Source organism: Ailuropoda melanoleuca, chromosome 15, assembly GCF_002007445.2.
Source record: "Ailuropoda melanoleuca isolate Jingjing chromosome 15, ASM200744v2, whole genome shotgun sequence".
Classification (NCBI taxonomy): Eukaryota; Metazoa; Chordata; class Mammalia; order Carnivora; family Ursidae; genus Ailuropoda; species Ailuropoda melanoleuca.
In genome coordinates this window covers 83,090,491-83,114,268 of record NC_048232.1, presented here as the reverse complement: position 1 = coordinate 83,114,268, position 23,778 = coordinate 83,090,491, and the positions used below count along the sequence as shown (strand labels likewise).

The window sequence follows — 23,778 nt, the reverse complement described above, 5'->3', positions numbered from 1 at the left end:
CCCCCTACCTGGGAGAGGCCAGCTGTCCTCCATCATGCCGTCATTGGCAGCTGGCTCCCTGCTACTGCCACCCTCACAGCCCAGATCCTCCACCCAGCCTGGTCCAAAGGTGAGGCTGCTTTAGGCCTTGTGTGGCCTCTCAGCCCTGCAGAGCTCGGGGATGGAGGAGGGGACAGTGGATAGTGATGAGAACCAGGCACCTCAGGATGGGAGCCCAGACCCCTCCCTGTCCCGTTTACCTTGTACCAAACCCAGGCAGCCAGTTGCCCCATGCCTACCCCACTCTGCAGGGTCAGAGGCCAGCAGGGCCTTCCCCATTCCCTATCCCTTCTTCCCCAATGGTTTCCATGCAAGCTTCCTAAAAGCCGATGCAGCAGCAGGTTGTCCTGGCCCAGAAGGTAGGCGCCTCCTGCCTTGCCTTCCTGGAATGTGCTGGGCCCCAGGCCTGCTTCCCTCATCCCAACCACCGGTTCTGTCACCGTTCTCCTGTCCAGCCCTTGTCTCAGCCTGGTTCTCCAGCCCCTGGCCCACCAGCCCAGATGGACCTAGAGCACCCATCACAGCCCCTCTTTGGGACCCCTGCTTCTCTGCTGAAGAAGGAACCACCTGGCTATGAGGAAGCCGTGAGCCAGCAGCCCAGACAGCAGGTGAAGAAGGTAGACTGGGGCCTGGCCAGGGTGGACGTTTGCCTAGGCTGCTGGGCTGGGCTCCCACAGCACCCCTCCCCCCCGCCGCCGCATCAAGCCAGCTGGAAGATAGGGCCAGAGGAGGCCTTGCAGGGCTGGCGGGGTGGAGGGGGCATTATGGACAGACTGGCCAGAGCCTGGTCTGATAGAGGAGTGTGCTCTGGGACCCTGAGCCCAGGCCAGTGGGCTCTGCGGGTCTGGCTGCCCGCTCAAGGGTAGAAGGAAAGGGCTCTGCCCTGAGCTAGGCTGGGGGACTCCTGCTCTAGATTTTCACCCATTTTTTTTTTTTTCTTCCCTATATTTGTCCTACAGGAGAATGGTTCCTCCAGCCAGCAGATGGATGACCTGTTTGACATTCTTATTCAGAGTGGAGGTAAAGCCCAGACTCCGGAGCTGACTCCCCAGCCAACCTCCTCCTTGCTCCATAGGTTATGTTCAGCGGAACCTGGGGTGCTTGATTTACTGATTCTTGTTCCATTATGGAACACTTAAGGGGCCAGTGGGCCTTGTAGTTTGGATGTCGCAATAGCTGAGACATGTACCATGTCCAGGACGGGGTGCAGCCTTCTACCAGTGATTACTTTACCCAGCACCCACCGCATGGTGGACACTGTCCCCACGGCCTGGGGTGTAGCAATGAGCGAAACAGAGATGTTTGCCTTTGCACAGTCCAGTGTGAGGAGATGAATAACAGAGTAGATTGTATCATGTGTGAGGAGTAAATATTACAAAACTGGAAAGGGAGAGGGGAGAGTTGCAGGTATGTGGGGCATTTGGATTGACCTTGTTGAGCTCCCTGGGGGGCAGCTGTGGGGCCAGGTATGCTGGAGGAGTGGTGTGGGCGCAGGAGGGAGAGAAGTCACAGGTTGGGGCAGATCACGAGGCCTCATGGGCGCATGGCGGAAGGGCTGGGACCTTGGATGAAGTTGAGTGGAGGGTTGTTCCAGCTGGAAGGGCAGGAGCCAGGAGGCAGCTGTGGGGATCCAGGGAGTCTGGGTCAGCCCGTAGCAGGGAGGCAGAGAAGGACCTGAGTCTCGGTATATTTTAGAGAGCCAGTCGATTTCCTTATGGATTAGGCATGTGATGTGGCGAGACAGCAGGAGGGCCGCCATGTATGTTACCAAGGGTTCAGCTTGAGTTACCAGGATGCAGCTGCAAGACTGCCAGGGGGGGTTCCAGGGGGTGCACTGGAGATGTGTGTAGCCGTGTAGCCTCGGGCTGATGTGTCTTGAAACAGCTAAGCAGGGGCATCACGTGAAGGCAGGCAGGGGAGTTGTTGGCTTCTAGATTGACATTTGGAGCCATGAGATTGGGTGAGCAGAGAGGAGGGTGAGGCACAGTCCAGGGGCACAAGCAGATGCCGCTCAGCAGTGGACAGAGAGTGGGAGGGTGCCCTCAAGACCACAAGGTCCTAAAGTGCAGGGCTGTCACTGGGCTGCCAGGGGTGACAGTGACCAAGATCTGGTCATGGGGTTAGCATTGTGGTTGGCCGGTGGTGACCTCAGCCAGGGTGATGCAGCAGGACCATGGGCAAGGGCCTGGGGGGTGCAGGAGCCAGCAAGTCTGGGTAGCTCTCTGCAGAGGGTTTCCTACAAAGGGGCAAAGAGCCAGCCTGTTTGCATGCTGGTGGAGGAGATCCCTGAGTGCAGGGAGGGCTCAGGGCAGGTGAGGGGGGCTTAGCCTCAGGTAGGAGCTGAGGGAGTTCATTGGTGGCAGCAGCCAAGAAAGCAGAGTGTGTGGAAGTTCCGGGGTGCTTTGCTGTTGGCGGGAGGGAAAGGATTAGCAAGATGGTACAGGTTAAGCAAGAGCTTGGCCATGGAATTGTACACTTTAAGATGGTGGATTTTATGGGCACCTGGCTGGCTCAGTCTTGACTCTTGATCTTGGGGTTGTGTGTTTGAACCCCATGTGGGGTGTAGGAATCATTTATTTTTTAAAGATTTTAAGTAAATAAAATGGTGAATTTAATCGCAAAAAAGAAACCCCACAGAGTTTAGGAGCTGATGTTATTAGCCTCAAGGTCACAGATTCTGACCTTATGGAGCCCGCAGCGGGGCCTGAGGCACATTTCTAACAAGCACAGTTGGTGCGGAGGCTGCTGGGCTGGGCGGCGCTTGCGGGCAGTCCCAGAAGCTGGTGTAGAGCCCGGGAGAGGCCTGGGTGCAGACTTAGGGAGTTCTTGGTGTCTAGACAGGAACCCAAACTGGGAGGGCTCGGGCTTCCTGGGGAAAAAAAAAAAGATGCCAGAAACAGAGAGGGAGCAGGCCAGGCCTTGAGCGCTAGCAGGGAAGCCATGGCAGAGAAAGGGAGCTGGGGCGGGGGGTGCTACCTGCCTGCTAAGGAACACCAAACTGGCCAGAGAGGGGGCACAGATGTCTCAAGAAGGCATTTCAATGGGGGTGGGCATCTGGAGAGACCGGGCTTGGTGAGATGGGCAAGCGTGTCAAGCTGGGATGGGAGGAGGGTCCTAGAGGGGCGGGAAGCAAGCCTGGTTTGTTTCTGTATTTTTTTTTTTTTATTGTGGTTAAAGACACATAAGATTTGCCATTCTAATAATTTTCAAATGTAAAATTCAGTAGCATTAAATATTCAGTGCTGTGCCACCACCACCGTGCGTCTGTAGAACGTTGACGCTGGAGTCCTGTTAGGCAGGAACTCCCCGTTTCCCCTCTACCAGCCCCGGGGAACCTCTGTTCTACTTTCTGCTCTGAATTTGCCTGCTCTGGGGACCCCACACCAGTGGAATCCTATAGTACCTGTCCTTTGGTTTCTGGCTTACTTCACAGAGCACAGTGCCCTCAGGGTTCATCCGTGTTGTAGCAGGTATCAGAGTCTCCTGCCACGTGAGATCGCATTGTAGGGACAGAATACCTTGTGCTGATCTCACGAGGGACACTTGAGCAGTTTCCTTCTTGGGCTGTTGTAGGTGATGTTGCCGTGAATGCTGGCACACTCGCACCTTCTGGGAGTCCCTGCACGTCTTCCGTAGCGGTTGCACTGTTGGTGCACACCACGCATCTGTCTACATCCTCACTGACACTTATTCCAATTGTTAAAAAAACCACTAGCCATCCTACTGGGCGTGGGGTGGTGTCTCCTGGGTTTGATCTGCATTTCCCTAATGACTAATGAGATTGAACATCTTCTGTCCTTGTGGGTCATTTGCAGATCTTTCGTTGGAGAAATGGAGGAGTCCTTTGCCCTTTCTCCCTGTTGGGTTTTGTTGTTGAGTTGTAGCTCTTTAGCCTGGATGTGAACCATCAGATCCATGGTGTGTGGACATTTCCTCCCACTCCGTGGGTTTTCTTTGCTCTCTTGATGATGTCCTTTGGTGCACAAAACTTATATGGTCCAATTAATGTATTTTTGTTGTCTGTGTTTTTGGTGTCACAAGCAAGCAATCATTACCAAATCCAACGAACATTTCCCATTTTCCTCTCAGGAGTTTTGTAGTTTCAGCTCCTGAATTTAGATCTTTGACCCATTTGGAGTTAACTTGTTGTATGTGGTGTAAAGTAGGACCAGCCTCGGGTCCTTTTCAGGCCTGGTTCTGACACACACTCACTTTCTTGTTTGCCAGAAATCTCAGCAGATTTCAAGGAGCCACCACCCTCCCTCCCAGGGAAAGAGAAGCCCACCTCAACTGCAACCTGCGGGTCGCCCCTGGCCACGCCGTCCCCACCCTCTGCTGAGCTCCCCCAGGCGGCGCCACCTCCCTCGGGCTCACCCGCCCTTCCTGGGCGCCTGGAGGACTTCCTGGAGAGCAGCACGGGGTTGCCCCTGCTGACCGGCGGGCACGAGGGGCCAGAGCCCCTCTCCCTCATCGATGACCTCCACAGCCAGATGCTGAGCAGCTCTGCCATCCTGGACCACCCCCCCTCACCCATGGACACCTCGGAATTGCACTTTGCCCCCGAGCCCAGCAGCGTGGGCCTGGACCTGGCTGACGGCCACCTGGACAGCATGGACTGGCTGGAGCTGTCGTCGGGCGGCCCTGTGCTCAGCCTGGCCCCGCTCAGCACCACTGTGCCCAGCCTCTTCTCCACGGACTTCCTCGACAGTCACGACTTACAACTCCACTGGGATTCCTGCTTGTAGCTCTCGGGCTGCAGAGCCGGGCCGGGAGGGGCTGGAAGTTAGGGAGCCTCGGGAACTCCTGGGAGCTCCCCTCTCTTGGCCTGATCCCACCTCTACGTGGTCATGAGTCCTGACAATCACAGGCCCTGCTTTCCGCTCCCTGGGAGGCTGGAGCAGGCCCTGCCGCCACCTGGCTCAGGCTCACCAAGGAGAGAAGCTGCCCAGGAGCAGCTTTGGTCTCAGCCCAGAGTTCAGGAGGTCTGGAGAGGCCAGGGCCATTCTATTGACCTCCTTTTGTGAGGTCGGAGGTACAGTCTGGCTGCAGTTTGCTCAGGCAGGCGAGGCCCAGGGCGAAACTCCTTCCTTCTCTCCCCCCTTCCCTGTGAGGGAACCCCGTTCCCCGTGATGCCAACCCCAGGGTCCCAGGCTTTCTGGGAGGGGAGCCCCTTGCCATTTTAGTGTCTTGGTGTAGTGTGACCATTTAGTGGCTCGTGGCAAACGGTTTCTGTACAGGTGTATGTATATAGCTCTATATTCTATATCGCCATACATATGTATACATCTATTTTTGGGGGCTGGGAGGTGGACTGGCGCTCCCTCCCATCCTGTGCACCATACAGAAGGGCCTGGAGACCACCGCTCCTGGGACTGGACGCAGCTTACCTCAGCCCCCTCACGCGTGTTTGACATGTAGACACCCTGCCACAGCCTGTGCCCCACCTGTGTCCCGCTCCATACTAGTGCCATGAGGGCAGAGGTGCTTCCTGGCCACCCGCCCACATTCCGTCCCGCTGCCTCACTGCGGCCACCGTGGCCCTGGGACAGGAGGGGTGTCAGCCCTTAAGCTGTGGCCTCCTCTTGCCCTGGGGCCCAGCCTCCCTTCTGGCCTGTCACTATCGTTAACGGGATTAGGGATGGAGTCACCAAACCAGTGCTGGGACAGAGGTTCGGGAAGCTGTGTGGACTTTTTAAAATAAAAACAAAAACACTGACTTGGGTCCATTTTTGTTCAATCCACAGAAGAGGCGGGTGGTATGGCTGGTTCCTAGGTTTTCTAGGCCATTCCAAGGAAGGACAGAACCTTGGGCATACAGCTCCATGGCCCTGGCTGGACAGAAGACGGGAGGTGCTTTCCCAAGGACACAATTTATTGACAAACCAAAGAGGCCAAGGAGCCTTTGGCCACCCCCGTCCCCTTCCTGAGCAAAAATGGCTGGCTCTCCTCCTCCTCACAAGGTCTCTGGCTGGTACAAACTGTGAAGCTGGGGCCCGGGGCCTCTGTAAAGACCCGGGCAGAGCAGTCCCTTAGGCACTGGGAGAAGCCAGCTCAGCCCTACCTTCTGCTCCTGCCACCCACCGTCCTCTAGTGACGCTGCTGGGCATTCCAGGTGGTGTCCCCGTTTACCGTGCCATGGTGCCTGGCCAGAGCTCCAGTGTCTCTTTCCCTTGACCTCCACAGCTTGGAATGGGCCCGGGCCACCTCACACCCCATCCCAAAGCAGGCCCAAGACTGGCCAGGACTGTGCTGTTCTCTCCTTGAGGAAGGGGCTGCTCGGTAGCCAGCAGGCTGGGGGAGGCCTGGGCTTGACAGGACCGCTGGAGGAAGAGCATCACCCGTCTATGTCCCAGCTGAAGAGGTGGTGCTTCACTAGCATGTCCTGAACACCCTCCTTCAGTGGCTTCTTCTCCTCCTGCACACAGGGACAGCCTCTGTCACGGGCAGCCCGAGGTGACGGGCCAGAGTGGTTCGTGTACCACGTGAGGTCAGCACTCAGGCTCCCCTGCCTCTGCCACCCACGAAGTGTCTGGGGTGATCTGCCAGCACAGACACCCGGCCTGACCCACCCCAAGCAGTCCCTATGGGAGGATGGTGGGCTGCAGGGCCGAGGACCAACCCCACCCACGCACCTCTCTCTTCACAGGAAGTTCCCAGTCCTGGGAGAGGCTGAAGGCAAAGCAGCAGAGGACGCTGGAGGTGAGGAAGGGAGCAGGGAGGCGGTCAATCGCTCTCAGGTCAGCTCTGCCCCCACTAACCCCACCCCAGACCACTGGGCAGGGTTTCTGGAAGCAGTGGCAGGGGACTCACCGGAGCTCGCACTTGATCTGGACCCAGCCAGGGCTGCGCAGGAAGGACCAGGGCTGGTACCACTTCTCCACAGTAGGCAGGCTGGAGCAGAGCACCTCTAGCCACAGGTGCAAGACCTGCTCGCTGGGGACAGGCGGGGAAGAATGGGCTGCCCCACCGCAGCCCCTTCCCTCCACTTTGTGACCGCCTCAGGTGACCGACCTTCACTCTCAGCCAGGTCTCTGCAGCGTGGCCTGGCTCTGGCTCCTCTCCACTGGGAGACACTCAGGCCCACTGTCCCCGTGGCCCCCATGGCCCCCATCCCCCTCAGTCCCGCCCCAGCTCTTTCCCCTCTTGTGTCTGAGACTTGGCCACCACCTGCTGGTCAGTCCAGGAGGGAAGCCCACAGCCATGTTCTGAGCTGGTCTCCTGGAGGCTGTCCCCTCCACTGGGTGGCGAATGGAGAAAGCACACACACGCTGGCCGGGGCCTGGGCCTCAAAAATGCCCACGCTCCCTACAGGCGGGTGCCCCTCCCCAGCTTGTGGTGGCCACATTTCCGGTAAGCCCCCTCACCGGGCACCTTGCTACAATCTGTGACTCACAAAACCTGCGAGTGTGCCTTCCCCAGCCCACAAAATGATGGTCGGTCTTGCACTGGAGAAAGGCCTTTGGGAGTCACCCCTGCTGCCTTATCTGTCCAGGTCCTGGACGGGCACCCTGCCGCCGCACAGAGCCACAGCCCAGGCTACCACTCGTCTGACTGGACTGTCACTGGCCCACGGTGGGCAGAGATACTCACTTGAGCCCCACGCAGATGAGGGACCGGAGCTTGACGTCCATTTGTGCGTGTGCAGCGTCGTGGGTCACGTTCACAGACTGCACAGCCTGGGAGGGCCCAGCTGTCACTCAGGTGGCTCCAGCTGCCAACCCAGGAGGCCTGCCCCACCCCCCACCCCACTTACCCGGTAGAGCAGCTCCTCTGGGGTCAGGACTTTGCCATCTTCATCCAACCTGAGGGAGGGATCAAAGCTGCCAGCCCCACCCTAGTAAGCGCAGCTTGGGCTGTGCCCTCCCCTCATGGGGAGTGCCAGGAGGGCGCCGGGCAAGGGGCTGGGGCCTGTTACCTGTACGTCTTACACAGCACCAGGCGCGAATACACCGAGTCGAAGTCTCTCTCTACCTCCCGGCCTGCTGCCTGAGGGTCAAGGTGAGTGTAAGGGACAACAGGGAAGGCACCAGGTCAAAGCCACAGGGTCCAACTGAGCGCACACTGCCACCCCGTGAGCTCCTGTGCCAGCTCTACAGGGCCCAGGGGCTCAAGGAAAAGGATGATGGGGGACGTGGGTCCAGCCATTGACTTACCTCCTCGATAAACAGCCATGGGTGGCAGGCGCCCCCAAGCAGGGACGGCTTCTTCAGCCCATGTTCAAACAGGGCCTTGAGAGCTGGGCAGAGGGTCCCTCGTACGAGATCCGTGACCCCCTCTGTCACAGCGTCGTCCCCCGCGATGGAATACTGATGGTGGGGGACAGGGTCTGAGAGGCGCCAGCCACCCCCTCCCTGTCGCCACAGCCACTGCCACAAGCCAGCACACGCGAAGGTCAGGCAGCAGCAGCTCCCAAGGGCAGCCATGCCTTGTGCACCCTCTCACCTCTTTACTCCTTTCATCCAGGATTTCCACAAACTTGGCCGGAAACCAGCCTGTGGGAGAAGCAGGGCCCTGTGAGGAGCAGCCGGCTGGCATCCCCACACCTCCCGCCCCGTAAGGGCCGTGCGAGGGCAGGCTTGCTGGCTGAGAAAGCCCAGCTCCTGCTGAGGCCAGAGGGCGCGGGGAGGGCGGCCCAGGCTCCCGGTTTCACTGCCCAGCCTGCCCCTCCTCCAGACTGAGGCCTCACCTCTCAGGCCGTTCAGCTCCCCGACCCAGCAGTGCTCATCCTTCTGAGAGATGATCTGCACGGTCAGTCGGTCGGTCGGTCGGTGGAAAAGGGGAGGAAGCAAAGCTTTGGTTGCCCAGGCCCTGTGCCTGCAGCCATATAGCTGCACCCTCGGCCAGGTGGGTGGGACAGAAACAGGGATGTGGTGGGACAGCCCAGGGGTGCCTGCTCCCCACGCACCGTGATGATGTCATTCTTGCGGAAGCCCAATTCATCGTCGTCATGTCGCTCGAAGTCCAACAGGGCCTTGGCCCGGCGCCGGTGGCTGCGTGAGCATGCCACGTAGTTCTCATGGTCCCGCTGGTGGCTCTCCATGCTGTAGTCCGGGCTCAGCTCCTGCCCGAGTGCCAGAAAGGCCTGCTGAGGGGAAGGTGCCTCCTCGCCAGGGCCTCGGCGCCTCAGAATGAGGCTGGGGAGCCAGAGCCCCCAAGTTGAGCCCACAACTCACCACACTACAGTTTTTGGGGTCTGTGCACTGGAAATGGCGTGCGACACGCAGGATGGCTTCCCGGAGGTCAGCTACCAGTTCCGTCTGCTTGATGTTCTTGGCCTTGAGCGCCTCCAGGTCGTCCTCCCCTGGGAGCCCCAGAGAGCTATGGCAGCTATGGCCCTGGCCAGCCTCCCCCTCCAATCCCAAGGAAGCTGAGGGTCCATGCCAGGGTCCGAGGACGGATTCCCCCTGGTCTACATCCTCACCCCACCGGCTGGAGCGGGGAGCACGGTGAGCCGGGACTCACTGGCAGGGAAGGAGCCACTGTACCCCGCCCAGCACCGGCTGCCACAGCAGTTCTCACCAAAGAGCAGGGAGGTGATGCCGGACTTCCTCCGCTGGGTCCTGCGACGTACCACCTGCAGGCAGGGAGCAGGTCAGTGGTAGCCAGGTGGGGTGGCGGGCACCCCAGCACTGGAGGAAGCTAACAGAGCTCCTCCTGGGGCCAGTGTCTCATGCCACCTCATCTGGCCTCTGCGGCCGGTTCTGAGCATCAGAAATGTGTTTGGTTCAAAGCCAGGTGTGTCCAACACCCACACAGGGCAGGTCACAGCAGAGATGCACAGAAGGCCAGGGCAGCGGGTCACCGCACAGCTGTGGTCTGACTGGGCCGGGCCCCGGGGGCCGGGTGAGGGAGGGGGCAGCAGAGCAAGGAAGGGCTGGTGGGTTCCCCGCAGCCTCTCTCACTTTGGGCTTCCTCAGGGAGCCCCACCCTGTGGGTGAGGTGGGGACTGCTCCCTCATGGGCCCACCTGCGAGAGGTTGGTGGTGGCACTGGTCCCCAGGAGCTGGCCCTGGTCTGCAATGAGGTAGGCCAGGTGCTTGCGGCGCTGCGTCTCCACAGCCACGTCCGTGAGGGAGCCAGCCAGCCGCATGGCCTCCCCCAGCAGCAGCTCCGCGTCCTCAATCTGTGAAGGTATGTCTGACAGCGTGTTGAAGATGGAGGCCGAGTTCTCCGACTGGATCAGCTCCTCCTCCTGGGCCATGCAAGGGAAGGAGTAGGGGGAGGGGGTATCACTGCCAAATGCCAGGCCTGGGAGTGGACCCGGATCACCGTCCTCAAGCACGTGCGACCCCCCCCCCCGATGACCAAGCTGAGCACGAGGAGTTCGGGCCCCAGGGCACCCCAGCCCACCCCACCGCGGGCCTCTCCGGAAGCGCCGCGGTCAGGACACACGATGCTGACGGCGGAACCCCACGCCGCCCCCGAGGAAGGGCCGCAGGTGGGACAGGGCTCCGGCCGCACCTTGAGCCGCAGCATGCCCAGCGTGGTCTGGAAGAGCACCAGGGAGCCCTCGTAGAAGAACAGGTCCCAGAGGCGCAGCAGCAGCTTGACGTGCACCACGCTGGCGAAGGCCGTGAGGAACCAGTGCAGCGTGATCAGGGACAGTTCTGCGGATACGGACCAGAGCCTCTGTGGCTGGAACCAGGGACAGCCAGCATGCGGCAGCCTGAAGGGGGGGCGTTCCCCAGGTACACGAGCTGGGGAGAAGGGGGAGGGTTGCTCCCAAAGAGCAGCAAGTGGCCTTGCCTGCTCCAAGAGGAGGGAGGAGACAGGCTGTCAGGGAACATCGGAGAACGAGCGCGCCACAAAGACCGTGTGTGCTGCTGTGTTCAGGGCCTGGCCTTGTCAGGTGAGCGCCTTTCTTCTTCCCAACACGGCCAGCACCCCCGTCCCCTGCTGGCTGGGTCGGAGGCCTCAGACCTGCAGTATCTGAGCTGGAGTCGCAGGACCCCCGGACCCCAAAGAAGAGGGTGGGTGCTGGCCCCCTCACCAATGTCATGCTCCTGGAGCAGCTTGTCCAAGCGGGGCAGGTACTGGACGATGAGGTGGCGCAGGACCCGCTGGTCTGTCTGGACACCCAGCAGAGTGGTGCTGAAGTAGGAGGCAGGGAGCAGGTCCTCGATGATGGCGCACATCATCCAGAAAGCGTCCTCCTCCTCCAGGAACAGCAGGAGGCAGGCAGCCACCTGGCCAGGGCAGGGGGACAGAGGGCCTGTACCCAGGTCTCCATGTAAATTAGAAGAGGTAACCCCCACCCCCCGCCCCGAGGGTCACATCATAGATACATGCTTTCTTCAGGGCTGGAACCAACATATTTGGCAGCCCCAGCCCTCCATGGGGATTCCTGTTGCCAAGCCCCGCCACCCATCCTACTGCCCTGGATGGCACTGGTCACCAGTGGAGGCCTGGAGAACACCCCGGGGGACGCCCCCTGCCCCTTCTGGGCTATGCTCACCATGCCTGTGCCCTGGCAGTAGCCGATCTCCGGGTAGAGCCAGGCCAGGGCTCGGAGAACCCTGCGCAGGCGGGGTACCCCGATGCTGCTCACGTTGGCGAAGCAGGCGTTGCTGGGCATGGTGCGGAGCAGGTCCTTCTCAATCTGCCAGCAGCCCACCCCCAACGAGCCCCCATGAGACGTAGCCACACGCTTGGAGGCGCACACCACCCTCCACGCTGGTGACGCCTGAGGCACCCCTGTGAGGGAAGCTGGGAGGCCCCTGTGTGGGACAAACCCTAGGCAAGCTCTTCACCCAGGCATGAGGATTCCTAAGGCTCTGGGTCAGAGTTTACCCGCCTTCCCTCAGGATTAGAGTCAGCTAGTGTGTAGCTGATGCCACCAGATTCACCAGGGGAACATAGAAAAATGAAATTATAGATCCCTGGGCCTCAAGCCAGAGCTACAGAATTTAGAATCTCTGGAATAAGGCCTGGAAATCTGTATTTAAAATCTCCAGGTGATACTAATGTGCACGCAGGTTTGGTGATCTTTTTGACAATGGTCCCTGCTGCCTACAGAGGACCCAGGAAGTGCAGGCTTGTTCCAGACACAAGTGTGGAACCCCTTGGCCGCCTGCTCTCCCAGGCCACCCCTGCCAAGGAGAGACCACCAACAAGGGCGGGTTCCTGTAACCCCAGGCAGCTCATTGCCCTCCTGCAGGCCTGCCCAGAAAGTGCTTTCTGAAGGGCCCCTGGTGCCGGCCCAGCCTCACCTGTTTGGCAGCAATGGTCTCATCATTGGAGCTGTTCTTCACCATCTCCCGGTAGGACAGCTCAGAATTCCTCTTCTTCTGCAGGGCCCCGGAGAGCCGCATCCACAGCTGCAGCGGGGAGGCGGCATGAGCCTTCAGGGGGACACCCGAACCCCTCCCCCACTGTGGGCCCCCTGCAGGTCCCTCGAAGCTTCACCTGTGGCCTCATGCTGTGCGGGATGCCGGCCAGCACCAGGGAGCGAAGCTTCTCAGAGCGGGGCAGAGAGACAGCAATCTTGTCCCAGGTGAGATCCCCCACATCGTGGTTATGGGTGAACTCCAGGTGGGCCTGCCACCGCAGCCTCTGTGGAGGGTCCTCCAACAGAGACGCACCTGGCAGCTTGCTGGAACTGGGGTTGGCACCGTCTGCCAGGAGAGAGCCGGGAGACGCAGTGGTGAGCAGGGGCAGGCTGTGGCCTTTAAGTCCAGTGCCCAGATCTCACCACTGAAATCCAGAGCCACATTTCCAACAGCTTCCCACGGCTGCAGCCACATGTCCCGCAGACATACCAATGAGCGAACGCAAGCTCTTGAGTTTCTGCCCCAAACTTGCCCCTGCCCAGTCTCTCCCAGATCCACAGACCCACGTCCACTCTCCAGACACCCAGGCTTGGAGCTCAGAAGCCCCTCTGGCTCCTCCTCCACTTGTCCCTCACATTCAGCCCCCAGGCAAGTCCTGTTAGCAGATTCTCACCACTCTTACCACCTCCCGCTACAGCCCTTGACCAAGCCATCAACTTCCATCTGGGTCATCATACAGTCATTCTCACTCGTGTGCACCCCTGCCTCCCTCAGGGCTTTCACCCAGCAGTGACCATGCCCCTTCTCAGACATGAGTCAGACCACATCACTCGGCTCACTCTGACAAGAGGCCTTACGAGGCTCTGCAACCACATCCTCTCAGCCTGGCTCCTCCATCCTCATCACCTACTGCTCTCCTCTTGCTCCCTTGGCTCCAGCTGCTCCTTACCAAATCCACTCCCACCTCAGGGCCCCTGCACTAATTACTTCCCTCCCCCAGCTGTGCTCACTGCCTCGTTTCCTCCTCGTCTCCATCCAAGTGTCTCCCCTTTGAGAGGCCTTCACCTCCCCTCTTCTCCATAGCTCTGAATTTTTTCATAGCTCTTCTTGTCCCCAGCATATATTTGTTTGTTCACTGCCTGGGAATTCCAGAAAGCCAAGACCACTTTCAGGTTTGTTCAAGGCACTGGGGATGCAGCAGTGGAGAGCGGACAACCCGGAGACAGCCCCTGAAATGCTGGCATGAACACCGACAGAGCTCTTGTGACCACCAGGTAACATCAGGGCACATTAGCCTCACACGATCCTCATCCTTACTCATCCAAAAGCCATGCCCTCAGCCTCAGCTTTGCAAAACTCCACCTTTAGTGAATTTACATGCAGTAAAATGCACAAATTTTAAGCGTACACTTGGTGAGTATCAGTAAATAAATGTCTAAACGTTGTCCCCATCAAGATAGAAAATATTTCCATTATGCTAGAGAGTTCCCTGTGTTCCTCACAGGCCCAGATTTTTAACTTCCAAGTATCTGCCTGCAAAGCAGAGAGCAAGGAAAACCTACATCAGAACTGGAATATGAGTAACCTGAAGAGGACGGGTTTCAGCCCATTAAAACCTTCTAGTCATAGTTCTATCCCGGTGACAGGCTGCCCTCGGTTCTGGCAGACAGCTTTCCCGAAAGCCCATATGGAAACCAGCAAGTGTATTTAGAGTAGAAAACAATGGAAATGGCCTGGAGGCCCAGTTACAGAAGAGTGGCTGTAAAATATTATGATCAATCCATTATAATGGCATCTTACGCAGGCACTGAAAAATATGCTTTTAAAGAGGTCTTAACTGACAGAACTGCTCACGGTAAATAATGTTAAGAGACACAGAGCAATATAAAAATGTGTAGATAACATGTTGGTTATGAAAAGTACACACGCACGTGCACACACAGCCAGGAAAAGAACAAACTGAAATGTCAGCAGTTATCTTTAGGTTGTGGGATTATGGGTTAATTTGTTTTAATCTTTCTCCATTTCTCAACTGTACTACAATAAAATTATTGCTATTATCATATGCGGATCAATATAATTAACCTACATTTTAAAAAACCAGAGGTTTCCATATACTCAGAGCCGCCTCTGAGGGTGAGACTGTTAGGCCGGTTCAGGAGCAGGTGAAAGCCCAGAGCCCAAGTCGTGGCGGCACAATGGAGAGTCACCAGAGCTGGAGTCCTCCCCACGGACAGCAGCGAGATTACACACCAGGGATCCATCTTACCTTCCTTGTCCACGCGGAAACCAAACTCATCGTAGCAGAACTCTGGTTGTTCCACTGACTCTTCCTTCTAGAACCAGGATTAGGAAGAGTCAGTTGTATGGCCACCAGTCTGGGACCACAGATTCTAGAAGATGTCACCCACACTCCTGCCTGCTGAAATTGAAATGCCGGCCTTCAAGACTCAGATCAAAGGCCACACCTTCCTTGAAGCCTCTGTGGTCATCACTCAGCTACAGGGGCCACCACCTTCTCAAACTGGCCTAGCATTTTCCTTGTTCTCCTCAGAGGTCAAAGATAGTAAGATCAAGGTAAGAAACAGATTTTATGCATTTCTTTGTCCTAATAATACTGAGCACACAGTGCCTAATGCTTTTCCTCCAACCTAATGACTAATTCCCAGAGGACGTGGAGCTAAGATGCCATCTCTGATGGTGGCTTCTGAGCCCACGTGAACACAGTGGGGTGGCTACCCACCCCAGGAAGTCTAAAGCAGTGGGTTCCCTTTGGTACCACAGCCCAGGTGCAGAGCTGTACCTGCGTGTACTTGGCCAACGTTTCCTGGGGCCACATGCTCGGAGTCAGGGCTGAGAAGGGGCCACTGGCAGAAGGTATGTGGTTTCCTAAAATCAAGGAGGACCAGGAATGGAAGTTAAGAAAATGCAGAGCATTCAGGGGGAAAACTCAAGGTGCGACATCCCCCACTCCCCCACCAACAAGGGCCTCGGCAGAAAAGGGACTGCACCATTAAAGGTGGGATGGATGGGGAAGGGGAAGAGACCTAAAAATGAGCAACTTTCTGGAGGAAGGAAAAGAAAAAAAGCAGCATGTTACAAAACATAACCAAATTTCATCTCCTTGCTTCTTCCCCCATCCAAGTGTGAGGATTTGCAGGCTAGAGGGAGGGGAGAGCACGAGAGATTCAGGGAACCTAGAGATCTGAGCCATGAAAAGTTGTGGTAACCCTGGATGCAGGGTAGGAGGACCTCCTCCTTTCTCACACTCTTATCCTCAAAGGTCTGTCCTACTTCCGGACCACTGGATGGGCCCTCCAGGGTGAGACCTTCCCCTCTTTCTGGACAGCCTCTCACCCATTTCCAGCCCAGGGCCTGCCTCCCACCTGACATTGTGTGGAGAGGCGGGGCAAGTCTTCTGCAAATCCACACTCAGAAGGCTTCCTAGCTTATTGTCTTACAGCTGGAAAGCTCCTCAGGCTGCATCTGGTCCAGAAACATCTGCCCTGGTAGGAAAGCAGAGGGGAAAGTCATTATAATGTAGCCCCTCTCCTAGGAGTCATTTTCATTCACTGCTCTGATTTTGCTGGCCAAGGGGCAGTGAGAAGAAAAAGTCACACTTGAAAGAAATGTCTCCTATTCTGAACATTTTGTCTGAGAGAGGATACATGAAGCACTCTGAAGAAGCTACAAAACCAAAGTTAACCGCTCTGCGAGCCAAGGGGAGTGCCCACTCAGTTCTGTTATGAAAGGAGAGAGTCACAGATACAGGCTTCCTGGTGCCCTAGGCTCAGGCAGACGCTTCTTCAAAAGGAAAAGAAAAACCAGCCAAACCTCCATGAAGAGGTTTCCCTGAGCTAGAATCTTTGAGGAACCATTTAGATTATACAACTTAGCCTCTGAGTCAATACCTGGAATTCACCTCAACACTGACATTTTCCCCTTCACCAAACCGTCCACTCTACCACATTCTCCACTAGCCTCATAGCTGGGAAACCAGGTCTCAATCTAATCCAGATCTCTCCTGTTGCCGCTGAAATTCCTGCCTCCCTCCCTTTTCTGTCCTCTCAAAAAATGAGGACTCAACAGTAAAAAGACAAAATGGGCAAATAGATTTCTCCAAAGACATGTAAATGGCCAATGAGCAGGTAAAAAGATTATTCATCGGGCAAATGCAAATTGAAACCTCAGTGAGGTACCATTTCACACAAGATGGCTATAATCAAAAATACAGACCGTAAGAGTGGATGAGGATGCAGAGAAAGTAGAACCCTTACATTGTTGGTGGTGTGTGAAATATAAAATGGAGCAGCTGCTGTTGAGAACAGTCTGGCAGTTTGTCAAAAAGGTAAACATGGAGTTCCCATATGACCCAGTAATTCCACTCCTGTAGTTACTCACCCAAGAGAAATGAAAGCATGTCCATCCACCCAGAAACTTGTACACGGATGTTCACAGCATTATTCATTATAGCCAAAAAGGAGAAACAAGCCAACTGATGAATGGATATACAAAATGTCTGGACTGTCCATACAGTGGAAAATTACTCAGACTGTCCATACAGTGGAAAATTACTCAGCTGTAAAAAGGAGCGAAGTACTGATACATGTGGCTCTATCAATGAACCCTGAGAACATTATGCTCAGTGAAAGAGGCCACTCACAAGAGGATGAATACTGTATGATTCTATTTAAGTGAAATGTCCAAAAGAGGCAAATCCATGGGTAGAAAGTAGGTTAGTGGCTGCCAAGGGTTGGGGGAGACAGGACTGCAGTGACAACTAACAGGGTTTCCATTTGGAGGAGATGAAAAATGTTCTAGAATGGGATGGTGGTAATAATTGCACAATAGTATGAAATACTAAAAACCACTGAACTGCACACTTAAAAATGGTGAATTTTATAGCATGTGAATTATATCTTAATTTTAAGAAAGAAAAAGCCATCAATTGGGGTGTCCTCTCTCTAACTTCTCATTTCTTTTTTTTTTTTTTTAAAGATTTTATTTATTTATTCGACAGAGATAGAGACAGCCAGCGAGAGAAAGAACACAAGCAGGGGGAGTGGGGGAGAAAGAAGCAGGCTCATAGCGGAGGAGCCTGATGTGGGGCTCGATCCCATAACGCCGGGATCACGCCCTGAGCCGAAGGCAGACGCTTAACCACTGTGCCACCCAGGCGCCCCGACTAACTTCTCATTTCTAACATGCTCCTAGTAGATCTAGAAAGAATCTGTTATTACCTGAGCTTCAGCAGAAATGCAGTTTCTGAACCAGTTTCCTCAGCCTTTTCTGAATATTAAGGCTTTTATTTCCAACTATGGAACGAAAGGCTTGGACTCCATGAAAGAAACGAGAGAGGTAGCAATAAGGTGATGTGGCTGAAATATTTTAGGGCAAGCTGCCTTTCAGTTTTTGAAATCATGTTCCTCCAGATCAAGACCTAAAGAAACGTCTTTTCCTGCCATTTTTCAGGGGGTTGCTGCTGTCCTGGCCCACAGCAGTGCCTTGCCGTCTCCACGCCCTCTGCCACAGAATTCTGGTAGACAGAAGGGTCAGGTGACTGACAAAGATGCAAAAAAGGAAAATCAAAGGGAGCTCTGGGAAAACATCACCTTAATGGACCCTTAACTTGAGCATATGTTCATAGTGGGCATGTGAAAAAATCCCTGTTCTTTTTAAAGACACATTTGCAAACTTGGGGGCAAAAGAATCATCTTGTAGCTCATAAGGGCAGTTCAACTGGTCACCAACCTGCACTCCCGCCTCAGACACACCCCAACCATGCCACATTTGGCCTAAATGCCCATCAGGGAAGCCTTGCTGCCCAGCTGGGAGAGCTGCTCCCTCTTACTTCCAGACAAGAACCACTGAAAGCCAGATAGCAGAATCCACTTCCCTAACAGGTCAGCCATCCTAGGCTTGTGTCTGTTCTGCCTAAGGACAGTAATGAAAACATTCCAGCACCTGGGTGGCTCAGTGGTTAAGTGTCCGACTCTGGATTTTGGCTCGGGTCATGATCTCAGGGTTGTGGGACTGAGCCCTGCATGGGGCTCTGTGCTCAGCAGGGAGTCTGCTTGAGGATGCTCTCCCTCTGCCCCTGCCCCCACTTGTATGCATGCATGCGCTCTCTAATAAATAAATCCTTAAAAAAAAAAAATGTCTTCCTTCAGTATAACAGATATGTAGAGCCAGATTTGAATGAGAATCTTGTGCCGAAGGAACAATACATATTTTTACATTAAAGGGAATGAACTAGAAGTTTTAAAATCACGTCATCATTCAATCCTTATCACACATCTTGAAGTAGATACCTCTACTCGTTATACAGAAGAAGCCTAGAAGAGACCCACGTACAGTTTTCCAAACAGACCCCAACAATGTACCCTCCTACAAAGCCACACTACCTCCCATCCTGCCTGGTGGACCGATGTCACACAGTCACCAGCCAGATCATCACGAGCATCCTCATCACTGAGGCCACAAAGGTAGTGATTTGGTGGTTTTTTCCGGAGGGACAGAGAAAGTGTGAAAGAAGCAGGTGTTGCTGATAGTGGAGGAAATGAGCTGTCTCCGGCTGTGGAGAACTGAGGGGGCCAACAAGACAAATCTCAGTTTGCCCCCACTCATTCATTCACTCAACAAACATTTACTGAGTGCTACCACAATCCAGGCAGAGATGCAACAGTGAAAATCAAAAGTCCCAGGTGTTACGTTAGAGAATCAGACAATAAACATAAAAATAGCTGAGTCAGATCATGACAAACTACAGTACATAAGAAAAATAAAGAAGGTAAAAGCATAGAGAGTACAGAAGAGAGGGGTTATATGTAATAAAGTGGTCAGGAAAAGCCCTCTGAGGATAAGGTGGCATCTGAGCAAAGACCAAAACAGAAGTGAGGGATCAAGTCACATGGCTATCTGAGGGAAGAGGGATCCAGGCAGAAGGAAGAGCAAGTGCAAAGCCTCTGGGGCAGGAACATATCTGGAAGGCTGGAGCAGCAACAAGGTGGCCAGTGGATTGGGAATGAGGAGAACAAGAGCCAACTCCGGTGGGAGACGCAGCAGGTGTCACGGAAGGCCTGACCGTGTGTGCAGACTTTGGATCTTATTCTCAGTGAGGTGGGCATCACAGCAGGGTTCTAAGCAGAGGTGAACCTGAATCTGACTTAAGTTTTAAAAGCTCTCTGGCTGCTGTGCAGAGAAGGCTGCAAGCAGGAGGCTTGCCGGTGACATTGGTGGGAATGACACTGACTTTGCTACAGTGGGACCAGCAAGAAATGGTCAGATTCTGGATATATTTTATATATATATATATTTTTTAAAGATTTTATTTATTTATTTGACAGAGATAGATACAGCCAGCGAGAGAGGGAACACAAGCAGGGAGAGTGGGAGAGGAAGAAGCAGGCTCCGAGCCGAGGAGCCCGATGTGGGACTCGATCCCGGAACGCCGGGATCACGCCCTGAGCTGAAGGCAGACGCCTAACGACTGCGCTACCCAGGCGCCCCCAGATTCTGGATATATTTTAAAGAGTCTCTGCAATAATACATACACACACACACACATACATACAATTATATATGTGTGTGTGTGTGTGTGTGTGTGTGTGTGTGTGTATGCCACATCTCCCACAGACTGCTCTGAGTCTCCAAGTTCCCAGTAGGAGCCGGATGTGATATTACTAAGCTGGGCAGGCAGGTTTTTCCTGCCTCTGGTGGCTATGGAAACCTTCCCGAAAGCAGTCGTCTGGAAGCCAGTAAAAGCAGCTTAGGCGTTAGCCACGTCACCAGCTGCCCTGCTGTTGTCACCGGGGTACTGAGACGCAACTTTTGAAAACCAGGATCAACACAAGCAACTCTGAGGTGCTACAGAAAGAATTTTTTAAATTAAATTTACATGCTTAAAGGCATCTTTTTATTCTGCCTCCAGTATATTTCTCCCTAGTGTGCCAATCGTACAATTTCCTGTAAGGCAAATTTTGTTCACAAAGCAAAGACAGTCAGATATCGCTGTAAATGTGCGTGTGTTGGGAAGGGGGGGGGTGCTCGCTCTTGATACAGATCAAGGAGATTTTACCCTTCACCCACTTTTGACCTACTATTCTAATTTTCTTGACAATACTGCAGGGTTACCACAAGTATTCTAAGAGGGCTGAGATCCTAAAAAATGTTTTTCTCTGTGAGAAAATGACAGGACACAGAAAGCTATTGATAATAACTAACTGGGAGAGAGAAGCACAAAGCCAGGGAAGTCTCAAGAAAGGCTGGAGTAAGATGATAATGGAACTATTATAAATGCTTTAAAAAATCAAAATCTTGGGGCACGTGGTTGGCTCCATTGGTTAAGTGTCCGACTCTTGATCTCAGCTCAGGTCTTGATCGCAGGGTTGTGAGTTCAAGCCCTGCATTGGGCTCCATGTTGGGCGTGTAGCCTACTTAAAAAAAAACAAATTAAAATCTTTAAGACCTAAATATGAGATCTGTGGGGCACCTGGGTGGCTCAGACAGTTAAGCGTCTGCCTTTGGCTCAGGTCATGATTCCATAATCAGGTCATGATCCTGGGACTGAGCCCTGCATTGAGCTCCCTGCTCAGTGGGGAGCCCGCTTCTCCCTTTCCCGCTCCCCCTGCTTGTGCTTTCTCTCTCTCAAATAAATAAATAAAATCTTAAAAATAAATAAATATGAGATCTGAAACCATAAAACTCCTAGAAGAAAACATAGGCAGTAATTGAAATTGGCCTTAGCAACATTTTTTGTAGATAGGTCCCTGAGGCAAGGGAAACAAAAGCAAAAATAGAACTATTGGGACTATACAAAATAAAAAGCTTCTGCACAAGGTAAGAAACCATCAACAAAACAAACAAAAAAACAACCCATTGAATGGGAGCAGACATCTGCAAATGACATATCCAGTAGAGGGTTAGTATCCAAAATATATAAAGAATTTACACAACTCAACACCAAAAAACCCCAAATAATTTGATTAAAAAATAGGCAGAGGACCCGAACAGTTTTCCAAAGACGACATACAGACGAAAGGATGCTCCACATCACTCATCATCAGGGAAATGCAAATCGAAACCACAATGAGACATCATCTTACATCTGTCAGAGTGGGTAGAATCAAAAAGACCAGAGGATGTGGAGAAAAAAGAATCCTTGTGCAGTGTTGGTATGAATGCAAACTGGTGTAGTCACCATGGAAAACAGTATGGAAGTTCCTCAAAAAATTATGAGAAGTACTATAGTATAGACAGGGAGGCAAACCAACCGTTCACTGATAGATGAATGGATAGGGAAGACATAATGTTCACCCACAGACACATGCAGGTACATGTGCTTGCACGCACGCACGCACACACACACACCTGGAATACTACTCATCCATAAAAAGGATGAGGTCTTGCCATTTGTGACAGCATGGACGGACATAGAGGGTATTATCCTACGTGAAATAACTCAGAGAAAGACAAATACCACATGATTTCACTTTATGTGGAATCTAAAAAACAAAACAAGCAAACAAACAGCAAAAACAGACCCATAAATACGGAGAACAAATTGATGGTTGCCAGAGGTGAGGGGGGTGAGGGGGTGGGAAAAATGGGGAGGGGGTGAGGGGGTGGGAAAAATGGGGAAAGAGCAGTGGGAGATACCAGCTTCCCGCTGTGGAATGAATAAGTCATGGGGATGAAAAGTACAGCATGAGGAATACAGTTAACAGTAGTGCAACAGCTTTATAGGACAGTTGGTAGCTACACCTGTGGTGAGCACAGCATAACATACAGACTTGTCAAATCACTATGTTGTACACTTGAAACTAATGTAACATTGTGTGTCAACTATACTTCAACAAAAAAAAGCTTCACAACCACTCTTCCCTCTGGTGACCCCTTTCTCCCAAGCTCCAGACTAATATTTCCAGCTGTTTCCTATGGCCAACATTATCTTTATGAAATGCAAACCTGTTCCCTGATCTCCTGCTTATTAACTCATACCCAGAATAAGAACCATATTCTCTAACAATACAAGGTCCTATACGACCTGGTTCTACCCCTCTCTCATCATCCCCACCTCTACCTTATGCTACAGTGACGCTGGCCTACTCCTATCATCTGCCCAAATGTCTCCATTCTTTAGTCTCTAATGGTCTTCTTACTTGTCAGGTAGACTCTTATTCATACTGACTCAAATGAAATAACACATTGTCATAGAAAGAAGCCTTCTACAGTAGCCAGCCTCCAAGATGGCCCCAAATGTTTCTACCTCCTGGTATTCACACCCTTGTGTTGGCCCTCTCCACAGTGAGCCACAGCTAACCTCTGTGACCAATTATGGCAGCAGTGACCATGTGTAACTTTCAAGGACAGGCCACAAATGGCATTGCAGCTTCCACCTTGGTCTCCTGAATCACTTGCTCTGGGGGAAGTCAGCTGCCATGCTGTAAGGACACTCAAGGAGCCCAATGGAGAGGCACCAACTCTGTAAGCCACTTCAGTGAACCACCTTGGAAGCAGATCTCCTAGTCCCAAGCCTGACTGCAGGCCCAGACTAATTCATCTAACGGCAACGTCATGAGAGACTCTCCTCTCTCATGAACCAGAATCTCCCTACTGAGATGCTCCTGAGATTCTGATCCATAGAAACTGTTAAGAGATAATAAATGATTATTTCTGTATTAAGCCACTAAGTTTTAGGGTGATTTGTTATGCATCAAAAATAGCTAATATACCTTTGAAGTGACTCTTCTCTGCCTTGAGTTGAGGTTCTCTCCCTGTGCTCCTATATAGCCATATGAATAAGTCCATCACAGCATTTACCTCATAGCATTTTTATCCCTTTTTCTTTTTAGGCCAACTGACTCCCCAAGACTAAACTGCATCTTGTTTCCCTCTGCATCCCTGGCACTCAGAAGTCTCTCAATAAGCATTTGTTAGATAAATTAGACAAATGAATGAACATCAGCAAATGAAAAAAAAAAGTAAATAAAAGTCATATTTCACACCACTGTAATAACTAACTGGTGTTTTATTTACCCCATATTCTCCCTTCTTCTGGGTGTCTGGAAAACAGCAACCTCCCTACCACACTGACCCCACACTTTTTGAGACTGCTTCCTTTACTCACTTTTTTTTTTTTAAGATTTATTTGTTTGGGGGGGGGCAGAGGGAGAGGGAGAAGCAGGCTCCCCTCTGAGCAGGGAGCCTGATGTGGGGGCTCGATCGACCTGAGCCAAAGGCAGACACTTAACTGAGCCACCCAGGTGTCCCTACTCACTCTTTCTGAGTACACAATTCTGGGAAGCTATTTACATTTACATGACTTCATCTCTCTGAGCCTAGTTGACTGGTTCTGGGTGAACACAGACCTGAACTGGACCAATCATTAACACTCAATAGCCACTGCCAAACACGATGAGACCAGGCATGAGCACTTTTCCCAAAATGGGCCTAATGAGTCCCTTCTTGGA

General features: G+C 53.3%; 2 protein-coding genes and 1 long non-coding RNA gene across 10 annotated transcripts in view; 2 read left to right on the top strand and 1 right to left on the bottom strand.

Annotated features, from left to right (window-relative positions):
* Positions 1–5,755, top strand: part of MRTFA (myocardin related transcription factor A) — a 160,468-nt gene extending 154,713 nt beyond the window's left edge. For 4 of the 5 annotated variants that reach the window (XM_034644540.1, XM_034644538.1, XM_034644542.1 and 1 more), the window contains 3 exons: positions 495–656; positions 999–1,059; positions 4,267–5,755. In XM_034644540.1, the coding sequence (XP_034500431.1) occupies positions 495–656; positions 999–1,059; positions 4,267–4,784 (741 nt within the window). In that variant the 3' untranslated portion in view covers positions 4,785–5,755. The remainder of the gene's footprint in view (positions 1–494; positions 657–998; positions 1,060–4,266) is intronic. The other variant, XM_034644539.1, reaches the window with a different exon arrangement.
* Positions 5,756–5,893: 138 nt separating this feature from the next.
* Positions 5,894–23,778, bottom strand: part of SGSM3 (small G protein signaling modulator 3) — a 53,438-nt gene continuing 35,553 nt past the window's right edge. Inside the window, exons 2-22 of one of the 4 annotated variants that reach the window (XM_034644543.1) lie at positions 15,694–15,813; positions 15,111–15,196; positions 14,577–14,643; positions 12,444–12,652; positions 12,248–12,355; positions 11,494–11,637; positions 11,029–11,224; positions 10,500–10,735; positions 10,006–10,230; positions 9,559–9,613; positions 9,213–9,340; positions 8,945–9,100; positions 8,726–8,780; positions 8,482–8,531; positions 8,193–8,345; positions 7,955–8,025; positions 7,793–7,841; positions 7,630–7,715; positions 6,850–6,972; positions 6,672–6,732; positions 5,894–6,454 (exon numbers count right to left, since the gene is read on the bottom strand). In XM_034644543.1, coding sequence (XP_034500434.1) covers positions 6,374–6,454; positions 6,672–6,732; positions 6,850–6,972; positions 7,630–7,715; positions 7,793–7,841; positions 7,955–8,025; positions 8,193–8,345; positions 8,482–8,531; positions 8,726–8,780; positions 8,945–9,100; positions 9,213–9,340; positions 9,559–9,613; positions 10,006–10,230; positions 10,500–10,735; positions 11,029–11,224; positions 11,494–11,637; positions 12,248–12,355; positions 12,444–12,652; positions 14,577–14,643; positions 15,111–15,196; positions 15,694–15,700 — 2,346 coding nt within the window. In that variant the 5' untranslated portion in view covers positions 15,701–15,813 and the 3' untranslated portion in view covers positions 5,894–6,373. The remainder of the gene's footprint in view (positions 6,455–6,671; positions 6,733–6,849; positions 6,973–7,629; positions 7,716–7,792; positions 7,842–7,954; positions 8,026–8,192; positions 8,346–8,481; positions 8,532–8,725; positions 8,781–8,944; positions 9,101–9,212; positions 9,341–9,558; positions 9,614–10,005; positions 10,231–10,499; positions 10,736–11,028; positions 11,225–11,493; positions 11,638–12,247; positions 12,356–12,443; positions 12,653–14,576; positions 14,644–15,110; positions 15,197–15,693; positions 15,814–23,778) is intronic. The other 3 variants (XM_034644545.1, XM_034644544.1, XM_034644546.1) reach the window with 3 other exon arrangements.
* On the top strand, positions 12,662–23,383 carry LOC117796499. Its single transcript, XR_004621056.1, has 3 exons — positions 12,662–13,581; positions 14,412–14,884; positions 23,161–23,383. It is a non-coding gene; the product is annotated as an uncharacterized LOC117796499 (long non-coding RNA).